The 25042-nt window shown below is 40.9% G+C and overlaps 1 protein-coding gene across 7 annotated transcripts in view; it reads right to left on the bottom strand.

Moving 5' to 3' along the window:
- CARMIL1 (capping protein regulator and myosin 1 linker 1) overlaps nt 1-25042 on the bottom strand; it is a 390198-nt gene that overhangs the window by 20610 nt on the left and 344546 nt on the right. For all 7 annotated transcript variants that reach the window (XM_064281536.1, XM_064281542.1, XM_064281546.1 and 4 more), the window contains 4 exons: nt 22378-22444; nt 21655-21851; nt 7379-7491; nt 1383-1815 (listed from right to left, as the gene is read on the bottom strand). In XM_064281536.1, the coding sequence (XP_064137606.1) occupies nt 1383-1815; nt 7379-7491; nt 21655-21851; nt 22378-22444 (810 nt within the window). The remainder of the gene's footprint in view (nt 1-1382; nt 1816-7378; nt 7492-21654; nt 21852-22377; nt 22445-25042) is intronic.

Here is a 25042-nt window from a genome sequence, read left to right as displayed (position 1 = left end):
AAAAATAGTGTGGTAGTTGTATTTATTCAGAGTTCTGAGCAGTGAAGGCCCACATCATGCTTCCCTTGTTGAGTTAGCAGAGCACAGCCATCTAGGTGACCTCTCCCAGATCTTCTCTGACACTTAATGAGTGAGTTAGGAGGGTTCAGGGACTAGCAAATTGCTATATAATGTGAGTGTTGGTGAGAGACCCTGGTGAACAGCTGTAAAATCACAGAGGATGCAGGAGTTACTGGAAACTAATTAGTTGTTTAAAAAAATAAAATAGCCCTCTATACCTGGTATATTGTTTACTATTTACTTTCTAAAAATCCAAATCAAAGGCTCGTTGGCAGGGGAGCTGTTTTGTTTCTGATATTTCAAATAAAATAAAGAATTCTTCCATTCTTTAGAGAATTCAGTTTTAAAAAAGAGGAAGAGATCAGGATAATGCATAGAAAACAAAACCTAGGTTAACAATGCGTATATTAATCTTAACGGCAGCAAATAAGGATGCAATCCTTCTGGTGGCTATAGGAGTAAAAAAAAAAAAAATTTTTTTTTTTTTTATAGAGGTAAAAAGAAAAAATAAAGACACCTTATATTTTAAAAGGATTTGGGTTCAAAGAATAAATAATGCTTTAAAGTCAGATGTTGGTGGCACTCATCAACTTTTATATTGCACCATGTAGTTTTTTTGTGAAGATGGCACAGGACTAGGCAACGTTTCCTTCTGTTATACATAAAGTCACCATGAGTTGGATCCAATTCAATGGCAACTAACAACACCAGGAAGTTTTTCTTTATGGCAGTAGACAAAATATATCAGTGATCAAGTATTCAATAAATTCTAACAGAATATCTTGACTCTTTTTTGGGGGGCCTTTTTAAATTTGGAGTATAGCAAGAAATTTTTAAGTTAAAAAAAGACAATCAATTATGAAGTAACTGAAAAACAGATCTCCCTTTACATGGTTATAATCTGGTTTCAATTATTTTCATATGCTCGTCAGTTCAATCTCCAATCACCCTAGAAGTCCATTTCGATTCAGTTGACTCAGTCTTTCCCCAGGTTTGGGTGTTTCCCCAGAACAGCTCTCACTAGACAGCTCCTTAATGACACTTGCAGAAAGCCCCTGGGCAGGTGGGAAGAGGCCAGGGCACTCTCAGCCTATGACCTGTCTTCATATGCTGTGGCTCTCTGGAAGAACATGACCCTAGTACCAAAGTGAAAAACACAGCCATGCCTTCGTGGTCTATACTCCAGGTCCTTTAGGAATAAGTCTTTTGTTTCCGGTTTTGATTTGAACAACGGCTATGTTTCTGTACCACTCCTGCCCATAAAAAAAACAAGAGCAGGGAAAAACACAAAGATAATCAAGTCAAAGCAGTCTGTCCCTTACCTTCTGTGCACAAGCAGCTCTCCTCTCCTGCTTGGCTTTCATCTCCGCCAGCAGACCACTGCCCATCACCTGGACCCCATACCTTCGCCCGCCCTGGGGGCTGCCCCTGCTGTCGCTACGCTCCATCACCTTCCCCATTTCTTCCATTTGACCCTCTTCAAGGGAATCTGGCATTTTGATCTCTTCTATCCGTTCGGAACTGCCATTGTGCTCGGCCGGCTTTGTGTCCTTCCTGGCTGTGTCCACAGCTGGACTTCTGCCTCCCCCTTTTGGTGATGAGGGCTCTTCACTCATCAAGACAGTTGGTGGCCGCTCGGATTTAGATCGAGATTTGATTAAATTGAGAAAGCCACTTTTCCGAGAATCTCGCTTTTTCTTTTCATCTCCTCCTTCACTAAGCTCATGGGACTCTGGGCCTCTTGATGACGATCTCCTACGATTCAAACCAAGACACAAACTCTGTTGGCTTTTACTGTAATACGTTCCAGCAGGAATCATTCAAAATATAAACATGGAGATTGCTGCTTATACAGGAACTATGCTGGAACATTTTAAAAAGTTCATCCAAGTCACTGCACCAAGGAAATAAACAGGAACATGCGATACTATCACTATATCCATAGATGAGAAGATAAACGCACACACAAATTAAGAAACAGAAGCTAAAGATGCCAGTGGTAGGTCTGGGAGCAGAGAGGAGGTTTTTTATTTTTATTTTTTAATGCTCTGGTCATGTGCCTCTCTACTTGTGAAAACTACAAACAAAGATGGCTTCACTCAAGACACAGGTGGGTGACTTACCTTATTTAATTTGGGGGATACTAGAAAGGGCCAGATTTCTCATAACCCCCTAGCAATCCTTCCATAGTTACTGAATAGTATCCAAAAACCCACTCTTGGTGCTCAATCTACACAAAGATTTGGGTCCTTGCTTAAATGTAAAGTCACTGAAAGAGGCAACCAAATGAAAACACAGAGGGTGGGCTTTGGTAGAGGGCCATCGGAAAGAGAACACTCGGAAATTGAGAAAGAATAAATGACATGGACTCTGTGGGAGGTATTCCAAACAACTCTTTCATTAAAGGTGGCAGATTGAACACCTATTTTAACTATGCTGAGTCCCCATTAATGTGACAGCAAGGGATTAAACAACAACAAAATATACACTCACAGGATAGAAAAGACCAAACAACAAAATTTGGAAGCCAAAATAGTTATGAGTGATAACTGACTTTATAGAATTGATAAAGCTAAAAGCTAAACCATCAGGGAGAGGTCCGGCAGCAAGCTAATTTGCACTGTCTCAAGAATTAGAAGCAATTGCCACCTCTGGAATTAGAAACAAAGGTGGGGCTTAAAAGAAGATGACTAGTTAAAAGCCTATTCAAGAAACTATCCTCTTCTCAAGCCACAGAGCCAGATGACTGTCCCCATCCCAGCCCAGGTTTACTCTCTGAGGAGGGTGGACCAAGAAACTCTGAGGTGAATGATACCAGGAACACTTGAGGTACATGTACTATAGTAAAAACCAAAGCCAACCAGTTTCTGTCAAGTGGATTCCAACTCATGGTGACCCTGTGTGTGTCAGAGTAGGGCTGTGCTCCATAGGGTTTTCAATGGCTGATTTTTTAGAAGTAGATCACCAGGCCTTTATTCTGAAGCATGTCTGGGTAGACATGAACTTCCAATCTTTCAGATTAGCAGCCAAGTGCATTAACTGTTTACACCATCCAGGGACTCTTCAGTGAAAACCAGGAGGGTCATAAAAACTACATATTGGGCAGTGATACCTTCTAGCCATTTTCTCTCATTCTGTTTTCCAGAATGAGGCAGCCAGGTTTATACCTTCCAAGAAGTAAATCAAAGTTTCTGACAAGTCTGTGAGAAAAGAAATAAAGATTCTGACAGTCAAAAGAGTCCCCTCTCCAACAAAAGGATCCAAGAACAGTCAACATTGAAGCCCACCAGTGGACAAACCCTACTCATAAGCTTCCAAGCTCTTTAGTGCCTCGCTCCATTTCATCATGAGACAGAAAAAAGGAATTGCATCCATGAAACAAAAATAAGATAAAAATGTGACCACAGAAATGAAAAACTTAAAGTTGGAATTATATAATTGAGGAAATCTCCCAGAAAGTAAAGAAAAACTCAAAACAAACAAAAAAGCACAAAGAATGAAAAATAGGAGAGAAAAGGTAAGAAAACTGGTGAATTAGTATACGATTTAGATAACATAAGTTCAAGTACATGATTTAGGTAACATAAGTTCAAGAAGAGTACAGAGAAAAAAGAAGGAAAGAAATTAAGAAAGAATAATTCAAGAAAAATTCCAGAACCAAAGGACATGAATGCCCAGGTTGAAATGGCTCCTGGGTGCCCAGCTAGTTGGTAAAAACAAACAATCCAAGCAGGACGTATCATCATAAAATTTCAATACACTGGAGACAAAGAAAAGATCCCAAATGCTTCTAGAGAAGAGGAAGAAACAAGAAAAAAAGGCACAAAGGATCAGGACTCAAGATGTCCTTGGATTCTTCTAGCAACACTGGAAGCTAGAAGATAATGGAGCAAAGTTTTCAAAATTCTAAGGTAAAGTGGATTCCAACCTAGAATTCTATACCTAGTCACACTCGTAATCAAAATGAAAAATCTGAGTGTTTCAGGAATTCACCTCCCATGCTCCCTTTCTCAGGAAGCAAGCAGAAGAGGTACTCAACCAAAACAAGGGAGTAAATTGAGGAAGAGGAAGACTCTGGTTGAAGGAAATAGGAAACACCAGAAGGACGTGGAGGGAACCCCCTAGCATATGATGAAGGGAAATCCCAGGATGGCAGCTGTGGAGGCAGCTGAGAGATCAGATTGGAGCAGGCCAGACAGCTGTGAGAGAGCTGTGTCCAAGAAGATGAAACTGAGAATACCTGAACACACTGAGAGGAGAGTTCTACCTTCACTGGAGACTTAGGGGATGAATCAGTGCTAGCAATAAAGAAAAGCAGGCAAATGAAAAAGAGACCAATTAATAAGTCTAGGGAAAATAAAAAGTTGTATAGGGAGAGGAATATAATCATAATACACTATCTGCACGGTGATAATAAAGTGAGCACTACATACTGATCCAATCAACAATAAAGAAGGTGGGCAGAAATGCGTGTGTGTGTATTTGGTTGGTGGTGGGAATACTGCACAAAAACCAAAACCAAACCCATTGCCATCAAGTCGATTTCGACTCATAGCGATCTTATAGGATAGAGAAGAACTGCTCCACAGAGTTTCCAAGGAGTGCCTGGTGGATTTGAACTGCCGACCTCTTGGTTAGCAGCCGTAGCACTTAACCACTATACCATCAGGGTTTCTGGGATACTGCATATGAGAGCTAAATCACTATCCTCTACAGTAAGAAATCAACAGTTACAGTTATTTATTACCTAAAACTAAGTATCAGGAAATAACAATAAAAGCATGTTATTTAGGAATATGGAAGCAAATAAATAGCTGAAAGAATTGAAAGTAGTTTTCTCTTGAGAATAGGGGGTGGGGAAAGAAATGAGGGACTTTTTTGGGCTGGGAAGGAGGGGGTTTTAAAGCCTCACAGAACATGTAACATTTTATACCATGACTATGTACAACTTCGATTATTCAAACTTTCTTTGTACTACTTAATGATTTTACCTATGGCTAGCCCTATACGTATCAAACTGGCAATCATTTCTTTTTTACATAACAAAATGAAATGAAAAAATATATATCCTTCATCATTTGATGAAAGTTGATGTATCTAATTCCAACAATTTTGCACTGGAACAGGGACAGACTCCTCCTAGAGTGTATCTTAGTAGAAAATGGATTTTACACCTTATAAAATTGATCCAACTTTTATTCAGAGTCTTTATTAAAGAAGAAGGTAGCATTAAGGGTAGAAGAAATCACACCAGGGCAGGTATAACACCACATTGGTCCAAATCGAATGCTCACACACCTCCCCGCTAACTAACTATCCATTTCTGAAGTTAAGGAAGAGGAGAACCTACAACGGTGCCCGTGGTTTTATATGGATCCAGGTCAAGATTAGTTCAACCAACAATGGCTGAGGGCATGCTGTGTGTTAGACTCTGTTAGATACTGAAGTTATACTGATGAATAAGACCCAGGTGTTGCTGCTGAAGAATGGCATTCTGTTTGAGAAGAAAAAAAAAAAAAAAGTCTTGAAGGCAAATCACCAAGAGGGACTTTACCATTTTACTCTGTTTATTTTGGTTTCACCTGAATCTCTTATGTTGAGAACGCAGTCACCTAGTCCTTATGCTGTCAAAAAATCAAAACCTAAACAAACTCTCAAAGGATTCTGTGTGTTGTAACAGGTGTGTGCGGAGGAGGGAAAAAAAAGGTGTCAAGTCAGCAGCAGAGAAAGATCAATTAATTTAGGAGGAGGGACAGTCAAAGGGAAGCTTCAAAGAACAAATGACATTTAAGTTGGATCTTGAAGGATAGGATAACAGAATTTTGCCAAGTCTCGTATGGCAAGCTTCAAGGCCAGTGTCACAGAAGACAAATCATTAGGGCCTAAAGCTTGTAAGATTCAGCAAGTTATTCTGTTATGGATATAAAAATTTAACTTACTTCCACCTCACCATCCTGCTGGGGAAAGATAAGGCACATCAATCTATAGAATGGACTAGTTCTACCCCTACCTGTGCCTGGCCTGCCCATCCTTGGCTTATCCTTATGTTTAAAATTCGTTCCTGAATTTGATATCTCAAGGTGAAGAGTAACACAAAAACACAAATCCATGTTAAGAGTGTATTTTAGGATGAATCTACATTTAGTTGGGGATTAAACCGCTTGGTATAAATCATACTTTAACAGCTGGAGTGCTTCAAGTTAAACGGCTGTTAAAAAAAAAAACAACAACATACCATTGAATTGTCTTCTAAGAAAATTCCACTTTAGTAATAAGAAAATGCAGAGAGAACTTTTTAGAGGCCAACTCTGCAGCCATCACTCATACCACTGCAATTTTCACACTGTCAAAGTCCTGCCACTTAGCAATGATTTAGGGCCCCCAAACACATCAAATTATAAACAAGTGCCCTGTAATGGAATCACACAGGTAAATGTAATAAAGCCCTAAAAAATACCCAGGGGGTAGGGGTGGCAGTGGTACATTTTGTGGTCTGGTTTATAATAATAGCACAGTGGTTCTCCAACCTGAGCATGTCTCAGCATAATCTGTTAACCACACAGATTGCTGGTGCCCAGTCCCGGAGTATCTGGGTAGGGTGGGCATTTCTAAGTTGTTCCCAGGAGATACTGATGATGCTTGTCTATGGACCACATTTTGTAAACCATCACAATAGTAAATCCCATTTAAAACAAACAAACAAAAAAAGGAATATAAATGGTTTTCTAGTGCTGCTATAACAGAAATATCACAAGTGAATGGCTTTAACAAACAGATTTATTCTCTCACAGTCTAGGAGGCTGAAAGTCTGAATTCAGGGCACCAGCTCCCAGGGAAGGCTTTCTCCTTCTGCTGGCTCTGGAGAAAGTCCTTGTCATCAGTCTTTCCCTTGACTAGAAGCTTCTCAGCGCAGGGACCCTGGGCCCAAAGGATACAAATGCTTCCTGGTTCTTCATGCTTGTGGGATGAAGTCCCGTGTCTCTCTGCTCATTTCTTTTACATCTCAAAAGAGACTGACTCAAGATACAACCTCATCTGGTAGATTGAGTCCTGCCTCATTAACATAACTGCCTCTAATCCTGCCTCATTAACATCACAGAGGCAGGATTTACAACACCCAGGAAAATCACATCAGATGACAAGATGGTATACAATCAAACAGTACTGGGAGTTATGGCCTAGCCAAGTTGACTGCACATTTTGGGGTACACAATTCAACCCATAACAATGGGCTTCAGCAAACACTAAAGTTTAACTTAACTGTTAGTAATTTAAATGTGAATTAAATTGTTATTCATGAAAATGACTCTGAACTCACTTAGAATCCATTCTGGTCACCCTCTTGGTGAAAAATTCATCTACACCTTCATCCACTCTTCCTATCAGACCATTCTGTTCACCATCTTGAGAGACTATGCTGGCAGCACAGACCTGCAAAACAAACAGGTATAATGTTAATTTATATTAGTCAGAATTCAGCAAACAATTACTGCTCGATTCAAAGCACTGTGATGGGGGCCATGGGAAGGCAAAGGACTGACTAAAATACCAAGCAGTTGCTGTACAGTTGATTCTGACTCATGGTGATCCCATGTGTGTCAGAGTAGAACTGTGCTTCATAGGATTTTTAACTGTTGAGTTTTTAGAAGTAGGTCACTATGACTTTCTTCTGAAGTGCCTCTTGGTGGACTCAAATCATCGACCTTTCAGTTAGCAGCCAACCGTTATTAACTGTTTCCACCACCCGGGGACTCCTTGACTCAAATTAGGGCTCTCCTAAACACTACTAGAAGACAAGTCATATGCACAATCGTAACACAACGCAGGAAGAAACAGGAGTGAGGGATGCACTGTGAACCAATGCCTGGAGGATGAGCCATGCTGACTGATGGATCAGTAGAAGCTCCGACCTCACAGGCTGTGAAGAGTCAAGAGCTCCTAAAGGCAGAGGAAGGCATTCCAGCTATATGGCAAGGGAAGAAGAAGTACATGGAAATATGAAACTCACAATATCTTCTGAGAATGGTGATAATTCCAGTGGCCTGGGGTGTGAGGTAGGTGAGCGGGGTTAATTGCTGTGGCCCGACCCTGGCAGACACGAATAGTGGCCACTGAACAGCCACTCCCAAATCTTCTCCCTCGCTCCCTTTCTTTCTTGCTGGCAGAGTCATTTCAGTACGTGAATACTGATTTGTGTAAGCCAAACAGGAGTCCCTCCCTGGGTGCTGCAAATGGTTAACATGGTCGGCTGCTAACTGAAAGGCTGGAGTTTTGAGTCCATCCAGAGGTCTCTTGAAAAAAAAAACACCTGGCAATCTACTTCTGAAAAATCAGTCACTGAAAACCCCATGGAGCAGAGTTTTACTCTGACACCCTTGGGGCCGCCATGAGTCAGAACTGACTCAATATTGACTCGATGGCAACATAAGCTGGTATAAGCCAAACACCATAATCCCATCTCCTCTGCTGTGACTGACAGACAGGGGTACGTGAGTCAGTCCGGGTCAATGTGGTATAAGGGGAAATCTGCTGGGGAGCTTATGGGCAGGTTTTCCTGCAGAGGAGAAAATGCGTTTTTCCTGCGTGATGATGTGAGTGAGGATGAGACATCTTGAGTTGTGGCAGCCATCTGGAGCTCATGAGGGGCAAGCCTAAGGACAAAAGGCAACATGCTCAGGATGGCAGAGTAGAAAGGTGAAAAGCACCTGGGTGTTTGTGTTGTGCTACTGAACCAACTCATCAGTCCTGGATCGTGAGCCCTTTTGACCAGTTATCTCCTATTCCCCCTGGTTAGGAAAGATAATGTTTCTCGTTATTTAAGTAACTTTTAGTTCAGTATCTCATTACCTTCAGTTGAATACTTCCCAACTAATAATACAAGGGCCGATTGTGAACAGCTTTGAACCCTATGCTAACGAGTATAGAATTTACTTTGTGAGTGGTAGGGAACCAACAAAGGAGTGGCATAACCCAACCTGCATTTGGGGCAGGTAATTCTGGGGCCACATAAAGGACAGACTGGAGAGGCCAGGCATTACAAGTAGGGAAACCTTTTCAGGAACACAAACCAAAGACCCTGGTAGTAATCTAATTTGGAGGTGAAGAGGAACTAATTGAGCTTGGAGAAGTGAGAATGGAAAGAAAGGAGTTGTCAAAGAAGAGGTTGAAGTTTCCAAGCTGGGTGAATGGGAGCATGGTCCTAGAGAACACAGTCCAAAGACAGGATCTGGGGAAGAAGACACAAAGCCCCATTTCAGACAAGTGTTTGAAGTTCTGTAGAAATCTAAGGCAGGAGTCCAGCAAGCAGATGAAAATTTGAGTCTCATGAAAGAAACTGGTGACACGTTATAAAGAAACTATTCATTGAGTTAGCGTTTCTCTTTGAACAGACAACTCAGAGAGACAGAGAGCGAGCTTAGTCAGATGCTTGATTTGCTGTCTACAATGGCATATTAAGTTATTATTTCACACAGACGGGTTGTGGGGCATTGAGAAGGAGCATGTGTCTTGCCCATGCTCCTGGGTACAAGGACAAGTTCTCTCGTGGTCAGGATATCTGGTGCTGATGTCTTCCCACAGAGCGGTGGGAAAGTTACCTTTTTAACCATTGATTTGCAAGGCTCAAGTTGGCTAAGGGGGAAACTTGGTTCACGGCTGCATACGCATTGTTTAGAGGCCTATCATCTGCTTTTAACAATCATCCACTTCATTCACTGGGAAACCTCCATTATGAAAGTGAACTGCTCACTGGAGTTAGGTTCACGAAATATTGAAAAGTGAGCAGACGGCAGATAATAGACAAAGAACCCTATGAAATGTGAATAATAAAAACAATTATACCTCTTGTCTGAATGGTGTTTTATACAGGAGCAAGGCTTTCCTATGCAATGCAATAGAGCAGAGAATCAGCAAAGTTGTATAATTCAGTTACAGAGAGAAACACAAGCCCACTGAAAAGCTCTTATTTTGATTACAAAAGATAAAGTTGTATACAACTTTCTTGTACTATCATTTGTTCTTTGGAAAAAGAATGGAGAAAAGAATTTCTGTAGTAATAATAGCCCCTTACATTTGTATATGGAGCCCTGGTGGTGCAGTGGTTAAGAGCTCAGCTGCTAACCAAAAAGTCAGCAGTTCGAATCTACCAGTTGCTCCTTGGAAACCCTATGGGACAGTTCTACTCTGTCCTACAGGGTCACTATGAGTCGGAATCAACTCCACGGCAAGGGGTTTGGTTTTAGTTTACATTTGCATGTAAGTTTGTATATAAGGACTCCCTGGGGGTGCAAATGGTTAACCTGCTCGCCTGCCAACCAAAAATTTGGAAGTTTGAGCCCACTCAGAGGCAACTGGCAAGACAGACCTGGCAATCTACTTCCAAAAAATCAGCCACTGAAAAACCTACGGAGCATAGTTCTACTCTGACATACGTGGGGTCACCATTAGTCAGAATTAACTCTGAGGCAACTGGTTTTAAGTTTGTATCATACTTGGGAGTTTACGTATGTTTTGCAAATTAATATTTCACTCTTATATTGACCCTTTTAACTAGAAAGGAAAGATAGTTTTATCTCCGTTTTTGGTTAGTCACAGATCAAACTGTGGCTCAGAGAATGAGGGGTGCCCCCACTTGGTCACTGACAGATGAAGGAAAATGACTGAACCCGGGACACATGGTCCTAACACAGGGTTTCCTTCCAGCGCACCCCGCCGCACACCTCGCTCACCTACAGAGGCTTTGCCTCAAGTGACCCCCCTTCCTACTTTCGGAAAAGAAATTAAGGTTTGCTAGTATAATTTCTCCCCTTGGGCACTTTCTTTTTTTCTGCTCTGAAACAGAATTCATAGCTGGCACAAGAGGTTCTCTGGGGACACGGAGAGCATCAAGGGCTGCAGAGATGGAGTCACAGGGCTCAACAAAGCACTCTGCTTTCAAGCAGAACAGGCCAGTGTTTAGGGGTGGACTGGACCTTACAGATACCCCAGCCCAACCCTGCCATTTTAGAGATAAAGAGCCTGAGAGTACAGAGGTTAAGAGAAGTCCAGGAACACTGGGAGGTCTTCGATGACACGCAGCTTAAAATGCATCTGTTCAAACAGGAAGCAGGAGGTGGCACTGGCCTGTTAGGAAAAGCAGCAGAAAAGCTGAAGACTAATATGAAATACAATGTGTCGGAACACTTCAAGGCCAAAACACACATGCTGTGTTAGCTCATTTTCTAGCAAATGGAAAGGACATAGAGACATCAGGAGTTCTCAGAATCCCATTTGATTTTGGTCTTTCCTGTCAAGGAATATAAATTTCTGAATGAAAAAGACAGCGGTGCTATTAGAAAAGGAGAGCAAAAACCTCCAAGATGGTAAGAGAGCCCTGAGCTAACTGGAACAGACTGAATCTGTGCTCAGGGAAAGACTTCGCAAATAAAATTGCAGGAATCATTATGGATATTTGAGAAATAAAGAAGCATCTTTTTTTTATGGTGTGTAAGTAATTGCTAAAAGGATAATTTGTGAATGCTTAAACAGTAAACCAGTGATGGTGAGGACTAAAGGCAATTGGGACCACCCCCTGCCCCCGTTTTCCCTCTGCCAGGATTATTAAGATAAATACACCAGGAAAATGCAGTAGGCAGGGCACCGGCATTTTGACAAGGCATCTGCCACATCTTGTGTGATGCGTTTGTAGGCTGGATGGAGCGATATGGGTGGGAAGTAAGTGCAATTAGGTACCTTAGTAACTCTTTGAACAAACACAACCCATGGAATGCTAATTAGTTAGTTGAATAATCATGGAATGTTAGGTGCATATATTAGACAGTAACAAACATGAAAAACTGATGAGCTAAGCAATCGAGGCAAGAAATAAGAAACTCAAAGGAAGCAAATGAAGGAAGTATAGTAAAAATAAGAGAAAAATTAATGAACTTGAGAGGACTGATAAAACTAAAAGCTGGTTCTTTGAAAAAGACTGACAAATAACCCCACAAGACCAAGAAAAAGAGAAGGCATTAAAATATAATAGAAAAAAAAAAAATGGGACATAGCTATTAGAATAGCAGAGATTTAAAAACTCTTAAAGGGATTCTATTAGCAACTAAATGAACGAGTAGACTAAAGAGGCGATTTCCTAGAAAAATACAAATGACAAAAAAACGCTCAAGAACAAGTAGCTAACAACAGAAATAAAATCCCTAGTAAAAAATCTACACATCACACACACATACACATACACATACACATACACCCCCACCATGCTGGGCCCGGATAGCTTCCCAGGAGAGGAGCAATCGCTGTTACACGCAAACTGCTTCAGAGAATAAGAAAGCTGAGAAAGCTTCCCAACTAATTTTGTGAAGATACCCAAACTGGACAAACAATGTAGACAAGGGGGAAAAAAAAAAAGGTATCTTTCACTTATCACTTAGATGCAAAAATTCTAATAAAATATTAGCAAACAAAGTCTGCTGTTGTTGCTGTTGTGTGCCATCGAGTCAATTTCTGACTCATAGTGACCCTGTATGGCAAATCAGAACTGCCCCATGGGGTTTCCTAGGCTGTGATCTTTTTTTTTTTTTTGCTTTAACAAACAGAAGTTTATTCTCTCACAGTCTAGTAGGTTAGAGGCCTGAATTCAGGGTGTCAGCTCCAGGGGAAGGCTTTCTCTCTCTGTCTGCTCTGGGGGAAGATCCTTGTCATCATCTTCCCCTTGTCTAGGAGCTTCTCAGCTCAGGGAACCTGGGTCCCAAGGAACCCCTCTGCTCCTAGCACTACTTTCTATTTGTTTTTTTTTTTTTTTAACTGTGTTTTAAGTGAACGTTTACAGTTCAAGTTAGTTTCTCATACAAAAATTTATACACACATTGTTATGGGACCCAGTTGCTCTCCCTATAATGTGACAGCATACTCCTCCTTCCCACCTGTATTTCCTGTGTGCATTCAACCAGTTTCTGTCCCTTTCTGCCTTCTCATCTCACCTCCAGACAGGAGCTGCCCATTTAGTCCCCTGTATCTACTTAAGCTAAGAAACACTTTCCTCATGAGTATCATCTCTTATAGACCAGTCTAATCTTTGTCTGAAGAGTTAGCTTTGGGAATGGTTTCAGTTCTGGGCTAACAGAATTCAGGGGCCATGTCTTCCAGGATCCCTCCAGTCTCAGTCAGACCATTAAATCTGGCCTTTTTACTAGAATTTGAGTTCTGCACTCCACTTTTCTCCTGCTTCATCAGGGATACTCTGTTGTGTTCCCTATCAGGGCAGTCATTGGTGGTTAGGCTTGGTCTTTATGGGAGCAGATCACCAGGTCTTTTCTCCTATGGAGTTGCTAGGTGGGTTCAAGCTGTCAACCTTTTGATTAGAGCCAAACACTTAACCACAGTGCCACCAGCCTAACAGTACACTGTTGTTGTTGTTGTTGTTGTTAGGTGTCACTGAGTTAGTTCCAAATCATAGTGGCTCTATGTACAACAGAATGAAACACTGCCAGGTCCTGTGCCATCCTCACAATCACTGCTATGTTTGAGCCCATTGTTGCAGTCACTGTGTCAATTCATCTCTTTGAGGGTCTTTCTCTTTTTCACTGACCCTCTACTTCACCAAGCATGATGTCCTTCTCCAGGGACTGGACCCTCCTGATAACATGTCCAAAGTACATGAGACAAAATCTTCAAAGTCTTAGTCATCCTGACTTCTAAGGAGCATTCTGTCTGTACTTCTTCTAAGACAGTCCATGGTATATTCAATACTCTTCACCAACACCATAATTCAAACGCATCAATTCTTCTTCGGTTTTCCTTATTCATGGTCCAGATTTCTCAAGCGTATGAGGTGACTGAAAATACCATGGCTTGGGTCAAGTATATCCCACATGAACTTAAAGGTCATCTCAAGAATAGATTTGACATACTGAACACTAATAACCAAAGAGCAGACAAGTTGTGGGGTGACATCAAGGACATCATACATGAAAAAAGCAAAAGGTCATTAAAAAGAAAGAAAAGACCAAAACGGATGTCAGAAGAGACTCTAAAACCTGCTTTTGAAAGTAGAGTAGCTAAAGTGAATAGAAGAAATGATGAAGTAAAAGAGCTGAACAGATGATTTCAAAGGGCAGCTAGAGAAGACAAAGTAAAGTATTATAATGAAATGTGCAAGGAACTGGAGTCAGAAAAGCAAAAGGGAAGAACATGCTCAGCTTTTCTCAAGCTGCAAGAACTGAAGAAAAAAAATGAAGCCTTAAGTTGCCAAACTGAAGGACTCTATGAGCAGTATATCAAACAGAGCAGAAACATCATGATCAAGAATGTTATAACATCAGAAAAATCTGTTAGTGTGATTCAACACACTAGCAGATTGAGAAAAAAAAATAGCTGATCAATCTCAACAAATACTAAAAAAATATATACGGTCACATTAAACAAACATTCATTGAAAAAAAAAAATGAGCAAAGTAGGGTAGAAGTTTCTCAACTAGATAAATAACAACAAAAATTGCTAAGTGTCTACCCAGTATACATTCTCGCTGGTCTACTAAGTAACAAAATCCTGATTTTATTTGGACTTACCAACGTGACTCCCGGAAATCCACATTTTCTTAGAGTCCCAGAGAATGAGTTCAATATAAACGGAATGGCCAACTGATGGCTGTGTGCGCAGTGGTTAAGAGCTATAGTTCGAATCCACCAGCAGCTCCTTAGAAACCCTATGGGGGAGTTTTACTCTGTAGAACATAGAGTTTACAGCCTCAGAAACCCTATGGGGTCACTATGAGTTGGAATCAACTCCACAGCAGTGGGTTTGTTTTTTGGTTTGGTAAGAGAATGGACACATGACTTCAAAATCCCTTCCAGCCTAGTGATACAGCAATTCAAACCATGTAGGAGAAAATCTATGACCTAGGATTTAGCCAATTTTAATTAGAGCTGGTTTGTTTCATCACTTGGCCAAGAAATTTGGGGTCATGGCAAAAAAAATACGGCAAAACCAATCAACATTGACGTGTCACGCAAAGTAAAGCCATCGTATTGTATATTATAGTAATTCAGAGCATGATCACTGCAAATCAGCTACTGCCCTGGGCTTTATATTCCTTTGTATAATGAATAGATCTCATTTGAAATTCCTTCCGTTGGGAGATTCTAATCAGCGCCAGAATCAGAACTAAAGCTGGCAGGTTTCCTGAATCCCTGTCCAGTGCTCTTTCCACTGCTCTATGTAGATTTTTCAATGGTTTTCCTTTACGGAAATATATTTTTCACTTTTAGTTATGATAGGTGAAAGCATAAAGAAGGAACACCTCACTGACAGTGGATGGGTATCACGCCATCAGCACTCCTCCCTTCCTGCGAAGTGTCATATCCTTTCCAGGCTCTTTTGCTGTTAGGTAGCTGTGTGGTTAAAGCGATGGACTCCTAACCGAAAGGTCGGCAGTTGGAAACCACTGGCGACTCCATAGGAGAAGATGTGGCAGTCTGTTTCCATAAAGGCGACAGCCTTGGAAACTCTATGAGCTTTCTCTGAGTCAGAATTAACTCTATTGCAGTAGATTTGGTTTGGTTTTTTTTTTTTTTTTTTTTTTTTGGCCACGTGGTCAAATTCTGGCTAATGGCACTTAGATGAAAGTGAATTCCATCACTTTTAGGCTGGACCCTTGCATGTGTGAACCTTAGTGCTTTACATCATCCCAGCTGAGTAGACAGGACTCCAGTGACCAAAGGGGAGGGTGGAGCCACAGATGAAAGCAGCCTAGGCCCCTGAAAGACCACATTAGGGTCCTCTGACCAGAAATACTCACATTGGACTATGATGAGAGCAAGTAATAAACTCCAAAAGAACAGAGATTTAACATAATATTTATTTCATATAGCAGCTGATGTCATTCTACCTAATACACTACACTATTTTTTTCCTCCCCCTCTGCTGTACCCTTTCATATGCATGCTGGGATGTTCTAGTGCTTCAGAAATGGTATTTCCACTCTAATTTGCTCATGTGAAGTGCCTTTCTCAAAAGCAGACTTTCTGCAAGTCATCTCAACTTAAAAAAACACACTATTTTTTTTTTTAATACAAATATTTATAAAGCTAGCTGACTCGTTTTTAATAAACATGGGTAAGAATCCCCAAATTAGTGAGGGTAGCTAAGAGTGGTATTAAATTAGTACCTTTTTTAAAATTCCTCCTCCACTTTAGTGTGGGGGAGGGAGGCAAGGGAACAAAGGCAAAAGTAAATATAATATTAATATAGTTAATAAAAAGGAAATAGTAACTTTTAAGAACAGTATTTGTGTTTAATAAAAGATTGTGTACTTTCATTTATTTCTCAGGACAACCCATAAAGTAGGCAATGCTGGTATTTTAGAAACCAGCTGATGTAGGCTTAGAAATATATCATGTCTAGTCCAGATACACACTGCCTGGGAGTGGAAGAGGGGGTTGTCTGAGTCTGCATATTGTTCTACTATTTCGGTAGAGGAGTAAATTCTATGTGCTGCCCAGCCTTAATGTAAACTGCAAGAATAGTTAGACATACATTAATGAAGTGAAAAGAGAAGAAACTTGAATGTTTTATCTCACTATTAAAAATAAATCAAGGGTTTTCTTTTTAGGGGGCAGGGAGGGAATTAAAATGCATTGATGAATGTCTAAATTCATTATTTTTAAAAAGTCTGGTAGTTTAGAAAGATTGTGGTTTAACCCAAGGTTAAATTTTTGTACTTAGTTTCTTTTCTACGAGGTTATCTACTCTTCATACTTATATATTAATTTATTTGTATATATTGTTGGCATAGAAATTAATAGTTATAGCATTAATGTTTGACCCAAGAGAAACTGACAAGAAGTGCCCGAGTGGTACAAACAGTTGAGCGCTGACTACAAGCTGAAAGGTTCGTGGTTTGAGCCCACCCAGAGGCAACTGGGAAGACAGATCTGATGATCTGTCTTCCGAAAGGTCACAGCCTTGAAAACCCTAAGAGCAGTTCTACTCTGCACACGTGGGGTCGCCCTGAGTCAGAATCGACTGTGTAACAACTAACAACAACAACAGAAATTGACAAGATGGCATTTAATTTACCCTTGGCTTTGAGAGTTTGTGGTTAGAACAGCTCACTGAGGGCATTAAAAGTCAATTTCAAGCTCTAGAAAGGCTAAGATAGATTCAGAGTGAATGGATTCCCCTCAATCCTAGCAAAAACAAAACAAATTAAAAAATGGTAATATTAAATAATGATTACTGCTGCTAAATATTAATAATAAAGGTAAGCCGTAATCTCCTCAGTCTCACCTGGAAAATGTGGATGACGGTCCTTGTGTGGCAGCTACACAGGGTTGGTAGATACGAAAGCACTCTGAAAACTGTAAGCACTGTGAAATTACAAGGCAATCTATTTTCCTACAAACCCAAGGAAAACCATGCTAATCTAGGCTTCTCAGTCCAAGCCTCTGCAAAAGAGTCAGGTCTATCACCAAAGGAGCCCAGTGGCACAGTGGCACAGTGGTTAAGTGCTCAGCTCTTAACCAAAAGGTCGGCAGTTTGAACCTACCAGTCACACTCCTTGGGAGAAAGATGTGGCAGTGTGCTTCCATGATTACGGCCTTGAAAACTCTAATGTAGGGCTGTTCTACTCTGTCCTATAATCACCATGGCCATAATTCATAATCTGGGGAAGTCCCCTGCGTTTCAGACAGAGTACCTAGGATGGAATGGCCTGTGGTGAGCTAACCCTTCAAGTCTCAGCTCTAATGTAGACAAAGGTAAGTCTCTCTAGGCTATATCTGGTGCATTTCTCCACTAGCACTGTCTCAGCTTCTTTCCCTTCTTTCTTTTTTAATGTATAAAGAAAAAAGTACACAAAATTCTCTTTTCTCATGGGTCACTGACTTAATGGAGGGAAAACTTAAGCCATTATTTTACATACAAGTTATATCATGATTCTCCACATGCAAAGATCCAAAGAGGAACCATTTATTCAGTAATAATCTAGAATCTAAAGTGTGGGTTATTGTGTGGGATGTTAGCTTTCCCCTACCTGAAAAGGCAGCCCTTCCCTTATTATGAAAAAAAAAAGTTTATTCCTCTATGAATATGCAAATTTGCTTATGTTCACTGAAAAGTAAGTCTGACAAGAAAAGAACACACTAAAATTCTTTTTCTTTTACTTTTTGAAACTAGGTCAAGCTGTTCAGACCCAAATGAGGAAAATAAACCAAACACAGTTAAAGCCTGATCTAGTGTGAGTAAATATATTGACCTTGCAGATAATTTGCTGTGACCTTCATCCATCTTTGTCTGCAGTCATCTACCTACTCATCGAACAAGGATTACTGAGTACCTACTATATTCTAAGAGGCCCTGGTGGCGCAGTGGTTAAGAGCTTGCCTGCTAACCAAAAGTTCAGCAGTTTGATTCCACCAGCTGCTCCTTGAAAACCCTATGGGGTAGTTCTACTCTGTCCTATAGGGTTGCTATGAGTCAGAATCAACTCCGAGGCAATGGGTTTGGCTTGTGGTTTTACTAAGTTCTAAAGCGATATCGAGTGCTGAGGATAAACTATGGATAGTAAATCACATGCCCTGCCTCCATGGAGCTTGCTGACAAGGGGAGAAGAGTGATGAGAAAATACTACATGACAAGAGCATGACAAAGTGTTATGGATTGAACTGTGTCCCCTCAAAAAATGTAATGAAGCCATAACTCTTGGTACCTGTGAACATAACCTTGCTTGGAAACACAGTCTTTGCAGATGTAATTAGTTAACAAGAGGTCATACGGAAGTAGGGGAGGTCCTAGCCCAATATGACTAGCCTATGTCCTTATAAAAAGAGGAGAAGAGACACAGAGATAAGACACACAGGCACAGAGGGAAGAAGGCCATGTGATGACGGAGGCAGAGGCTGGAATGATGGGTCTACATGCCAAGGAACACCAAGGATTGCCAGGAAACACCAGCAGCTAGGAAGAGGCAAGGAAGGATCCTCCCCTAGAGCCTTCAGAGAAAGCATGGCCCTGCCAACACCTTGATTTTGGATTTCTGGCCTCCAGAACTGTGAGAGAATAAATTTCTGTTGTTTTAACCCTTTAGGACTGGAGGTATATATAGCTACCACTTACTTTTTATACCTCTGGGGTTCATTGGGAAGCTACTGTCCCACTGACAGCACATGCTGCTGGCAGGCAGGGCCCTATATCACAGTTTGAAACAGAAAAAACAGGCGTGTGCTGTGAATTACTGTTTTGACAGGGTATTGTATGAAGTGGTGCTAAATCACTACATTTTTGGTAAGAAAAGCATGAATTTTAAAAATGCTTATTTGGTATACATTTACACCTCTGGCCTCTGGGGGCAGAATTTGTGTTCACAAGAAGTGCACATATGTACCTCTGGGCTCTAGATATGATTTGTAGAATGAGACATAAAACAAAAACTATATTACCTACCAAAAATTCAGACACACTCTATGATTCGGCATGCCCTCCATTACTGAAAGCACATAGTATTAACAAAAAATTAAAAGCAACAAATAATTGGGTCACAAAAGGGTTAGGCCACCCAGTTTGTACTTTGTTACTGCAGCCCTAATCACGGGGTAACCACTGGGCACTGGAGGAGCCAGGGCTTCCACAGAGGGCCACTCAGGCTGTGCCCTGGGCACCACTAGACTGTGGGAACAGTACTCTGGAAGTTGTGCAGCAACAGCCCTGGGGGAACACAAAAGGTCAAGACAGAGAAGGCTCCCTGGAGAAGTTGTCCTCAGCGAGATCTCAAAATGAGCCCAAGAAGCACAGGGCTCATGAGGGGAAGCAACAAGAGAAAGGCTGCAGCGCTGGAGGACTGGAGACCAAGATGGGAGTTAGGGAAGGCATGAGATAGGGCCAGGGAGGAAGACGGAGAGCAGGCAGGGATCAGGGTGGGAAGGTGGTGTTCGGATTATACCCAGGTTTCTAACTTGTCAATGAGTGATGCTCCATTGGGGAAAGGGAATATAAGAGGAAGGGCAGGTTTGAAAAGAAAAATAAGCTCTAAATTTTGAATTTGTTGAGCCTGAAGTGCTCTGGGACATTGAAAAGGAAATGTCCAAGAGGCACATAGATACCTGAGTCTGGAGCTCAGAAGACAGAGCTGAGCTGGAGATAAGAACAGGAGCCAACAATGCAGAGACTGAAACCATGGTTTAGATGAGATCACCCAGACAGCAAATAAAACACTTAAAGTCCAGGCACAAGACAACTGAAAAGTTGTCCCTAGAAATACAGGTAAAAAAGAGGAGTATAACGACTCAGTGGCCAGGAGAAAATGGCCTTTAGGAAAGATGGAGTTACTGGTGTCAAGTAACTGCTGAAACATCAAGTAAGATGAAGCACAAAATACATCTACTGGATTAGGTCAGGGTGACCTTGGGAGGGTAGTTTGGGGTGTGGGTAGTATAGAATAATAAGGCATTGGTGATGCAACGGTCGAATTCTCACCTTCCATGTGGGAGACCTACATTCGATTCCTGATGATGCACTTCATGTGTTGCCACCACCCATCCGTCCATGGAGGACTACATGTTGCTATGATGCTGAATAGGTTTCAGTGGAGCTTCCACACAAAGATGGGCAAGGAAGAAAGGCCTGGAGATCTACTTCCAAAAATCAGTCAATACAAAGCCTCTAGATCACAGTGATCTGATCCACAATCGATCACCAGGATGGCACAGGACAGGGCAGCATTTCATTCTACTGTGCATGGGGTCGCCAAGAGTTGGGGCCAACTCAATGGCAGCTAACAACAGGTAAAGAATGACAATTCTGGTGGATTGTGGGGTTACAGGAAGGTGACGGAGACAGACAGTAGACACAAACAAACTTTTTCAGGAAATTTGGCTGTTAAGGAGAGAAAAGACATTAACTGGAGAGAGTCAGGGGTAAATTACATTAGGGCTCATTAACATAGAATTCAGTCTTCTACTGCAGGAGAAAGAGCATCTCAGGATGCTGAAGGTCACACAACTGGTTCCCACAATATCAGTTTCCAGGTTATCAAAAACAAAGGCCCCAGAGCAGCAGGTCAGGACACTGAGGTGGGGGGAGTGTACATGTATACTCCAAAAACAAATGCAAACTATTTTTAATTATAAATAGATTATTTGGTACTTATTTTATATCTTTTCATCCAGACACTGTAAAGTGCTAAAGATGTAGTCTGTTTATCTCCATCCACAAAGCGAAACTAGGGACTTCCAAGATAATCCTTGTTCTGAAGCCTTGAAAACCTTGAGAGTGTGGCCTTCCCCAAACTACAAAACCAGCTGGTGTCAAGTTGACTCAGACTCATGGTGACCATGTGTGTCTGCACAGAACTGCATTCCACAGTTTTCAATGACCAGTGATTTTTTGGAAATAGATTGCCAAGTTTTCTTCAGAGGCTCCTCTGGGTGGACTCAAACCTCCAACCTTTCAGTCAGTAGCCAAGTGTGTTAACCATTTGCACAACCCAGCAACTGCCACCAAACTACCAGCTCTCACATTGTGTGATGTATTTCATCAAGATTCACCAGCTTTCCATCTGAGAAGGAAAGGATGAGGGAGAGACGGGGTTTCTCTAGACCACCTACCGCTGCTTGGGTGGGTTGCTGCTTCTTATTCCGTTTGGGCCTTAATTTGGTAAAGTGCTCCAGCTTCTTCCCTTCCTCGGAGGGCAACTCTGAGATGAATCCTGAGCTCCGCTTCTCTTGTCTGATGGAAGGGAAGGGAGGGTCTTCAATGTGAATCGGCACCTCTTCCAGTGCTTTATCCAGATCAAATTCCATTTCTAAAATAAAACAAAGGCCCAGACCAAAACTTACTGCATACAGACTGATAAAAAAACAAATTCCCCAAAGTAATTTTAAGTCTCTTGTGGCATAGAAAAGCCCCATTTACAAATCACTGAACTTTCTCAATATTTACCCATCAGTAACATTTGTTGCTAAGGAGCCCAGTGGTACAATGGTTAAGTGCTTGGCTGCTAACTGAAAGGTCAGAGGTTCGAACCCACCAGCCATTCCAGGGGAGAAAGATGTGGCAGTCTGCTTTCATAAAGATTTACAGCCTTGGAAACCCTATGGGACAGTTCTACTTTGCCCTATAGGGTTGCTATGAGTGAAAAATAGACTCGATAGCACACAACAGTATTTGTTGTTGCTGTTGAGTGGATTCAGAATCATGGTGACCCCACATGTGCAGAGTAGTACTGCTCCATAGGGTTTTCAAATGTCACTGAAGTGACCCGAGGTTCTTGCTGAAGGGTGTTTCATAATCACAAGGAAATGATTGGCATTAGCTAAAAACTCACTTACCAAAGGCTCTGGAAACGGGCCGCAGCATTCGGCTATGGATACTCTTCCTTTTGGATTTAGGAGTCATCTAGCAATAAAATAAAGAAAGAACTTAGAGAGTTAATCACAGAAAACCTGCCTTCTAAACCTCAGTGCATTCCAGTAGATAGTTTAAATTTATTGCTTATTTCATTTCCTTAAAGGATGGCTTAGTAATATCTAATAGTCTGACTGAGAAGACCAGAACGATACATTCCTAAATGTTTACGATTTTCTTAAATGATACATCTGTCTTCTTGATTTTCCCCCAGTCCTAATCACTTAAATTCGATTTATATAGCTGGAAGGAACAATGAGTGATACAGAACTTAGCTGCAAGCTATATATAAGGATGCTAAAATGGAAATAAAGAATACGATTGAAAGATGGTAAAAAATCAGTCGCTATCATGGATTGGATTATATCCCCCCAAAAATGTGTGTATCAATTTGTCTGGGCCATGATTCCCCGTATTGTGTGGTTGTACTCCATTTTGTGATTGTAATTTTATGTTAAAGAGAATTAGGGCGTGATTGTAACACCCTTCGTGAGGTCACATCCTTGATCCAATGTAAAGGGGGTTTCTCTGGGGTGTGGACTGTACCGACTTTTATCTTACAAGACATAAAAGGAAAGGGAAACACAGAAATTGGGGACCTCAGTATAACCAAGAAAGCAGTGCCAGGAGCAGAACCTATTGTTTGGACCTGGGGACCCTGTGTGGAGAAGCTCCTAGTCCGGGGGAAGACTGATGAGAAGGCTGGCGGAGAGAGAAAGTCTTCCCCTGAAGCTGATGCCCTGAATTTGGACTTATAACCTACTTTACTGTGAAGAAATAAATTTCTCTTTGTTAAAGCCAACCACTTGTGGTATTCTGTTATAGTAGCACTAGATGACTAAAACAGTCACTAAATATTAAACACACAATTATTCATCATTCATTGTGAGCAACACGGAGCTTGTAGTATGTCACATTCAAGCAGTTAACACTTTTGTTTCACATTTCTGCCACCAAAATTTTTGATCTTTACATTACGGGCAAAGACTAAGTGGGAAAAGTGCCATGATTCAAGAGTCTCCATCTGCTGTCACTTCTCAGTAAGATATCTTTGATCCTATCAGTCCTTTAAAAATGAGGCCAAAAATCAAACCAAAGCCAATATTTCCTAAGGCTATGTTCCTATATTTGGGGTCAATTGTTGATTATAAAGAGGCAATGCTAAAAAAAAAAAGCACTGTCCTCTCCCTCAGTAGGATCACACGAAAGTTAAAGGTAGAGAAAACCCTTGTCATCACCTACACAAATTCAAAGGAAGAAATGAGGCCATGAAGAAGATAAAGACAAACATTCAAGCCGTCAGTAGGAACAGTGCCAGGGACAGTTACGGAAGTCAGCCGAGCATTCTTCCTGCTGTATCATTCATTATCAATATACGGATAGATTTTAGGAATGTTTCAACTTGTTTAACTGATGCTGGAGATTGGTATTTATGTAATCGAAGAGATAACATAACTAAAAGAACTTAGTTTGTAGACTTTCATTTCATTTAATAGGTTTCTCAAAAAATCCACATGGTTGAAAACATTCTTTGCTTCAAAGAATGAACTGGTAAACACTGACTTTTAAAGCAAACAACATTACCACTTTGACAATTATGCCAGTTTGAATAATAATATTCTTTTGTCATTATTTATTGTTGGGAGAAAAGGGAGAGAAAAAATAATGAGCAATTGCATTTAAATCCAGACTAGTCTTCCTGAAATACACAATGAAAGCTGTTGATTTGATTTTTTAAAGATTTTGTTAAAGGCAGACAAGCTGAGGAATATCTATAAGCAAGAAGCTTAGCAGGTTCTATAACATAGTCAGTTCGAAGCAACTGGCAAGGAACCCAGTTTTAATGCAGTCCTGCCCAAAACTGGCCTTGCAGTCGGCTGGAAAAGTTAGCAGCCTCACTGGTCTACTCGTAAGTGAAAACTCTGAAAACAATTCTCAGGAGACATAAACTATCAAAACATATGCTGTGTTTAGTCTTGAAAAGCTCTTCAGTGTTCTATCTACCTACGCACAACCATGATAAATAAAAGGATCAAGAAGTAGCTTGAGATGTAAGTTCCAACCAATTTCATTTAAATAAAAAAAAAACCCGTTGCTGTTGAGTCGATTCCGACTTACAGCTTCCTATAGGACAGAGTAGAACTGCCCCATAGGGCTTCCAAGGAGCGCCTGGTGGATGTGAACTGCTGACCTTTTGGTTGGCAGCTGTAGCTCTTAACCACTAGGCCAGCAGGGTTTCCTTTCATTTAAATAGTTGCACATATATATCAAAGAAGTTCAAGAAATGAATGGAATGAAGATGCCCTCCAACTTTTTTTTCTTCCATGACTCTTGATCACATTTCAGGTAAAGGGGTTAATGGGCAAAGGTAATCTGGCTTCCTATCATTAAAGCCTTTATAATAGATGCCAAACACATGTAAGACACCTGAAAATTATGACATTTCAAATGTATTAATTCTTTAAACATATGTAAAAAAAAAATCCATATCCCATATATAGAAAGAGTCCCATTTACAGATGAGTCTTAGTTTGGGTCATTAACAAACCTGTTGATATTGTCAGATGCCATAGGGTTGATTCTGATGCA

This window comes from Loxodonta africana, chromosome 1 (assembly GCF_030014295.1).
Source record: "Loxodonta africana isolate mLoxAfr1 chromosome 1, mLoxAfr1.hap2, whole genome shotgun sequence".
Classification (NCBI taxonomy): Eukaryota; Metazoa; Chordata; class Mammalia; order Proboscidea; family Elephantidae; genus Loxodonta; species Loxodonta africana.
The sequence above is the reverse complement of the archived record's forward strand: the minus strand, read 5'-3'. Positions and strand labels throughout refer to the sequence as shown.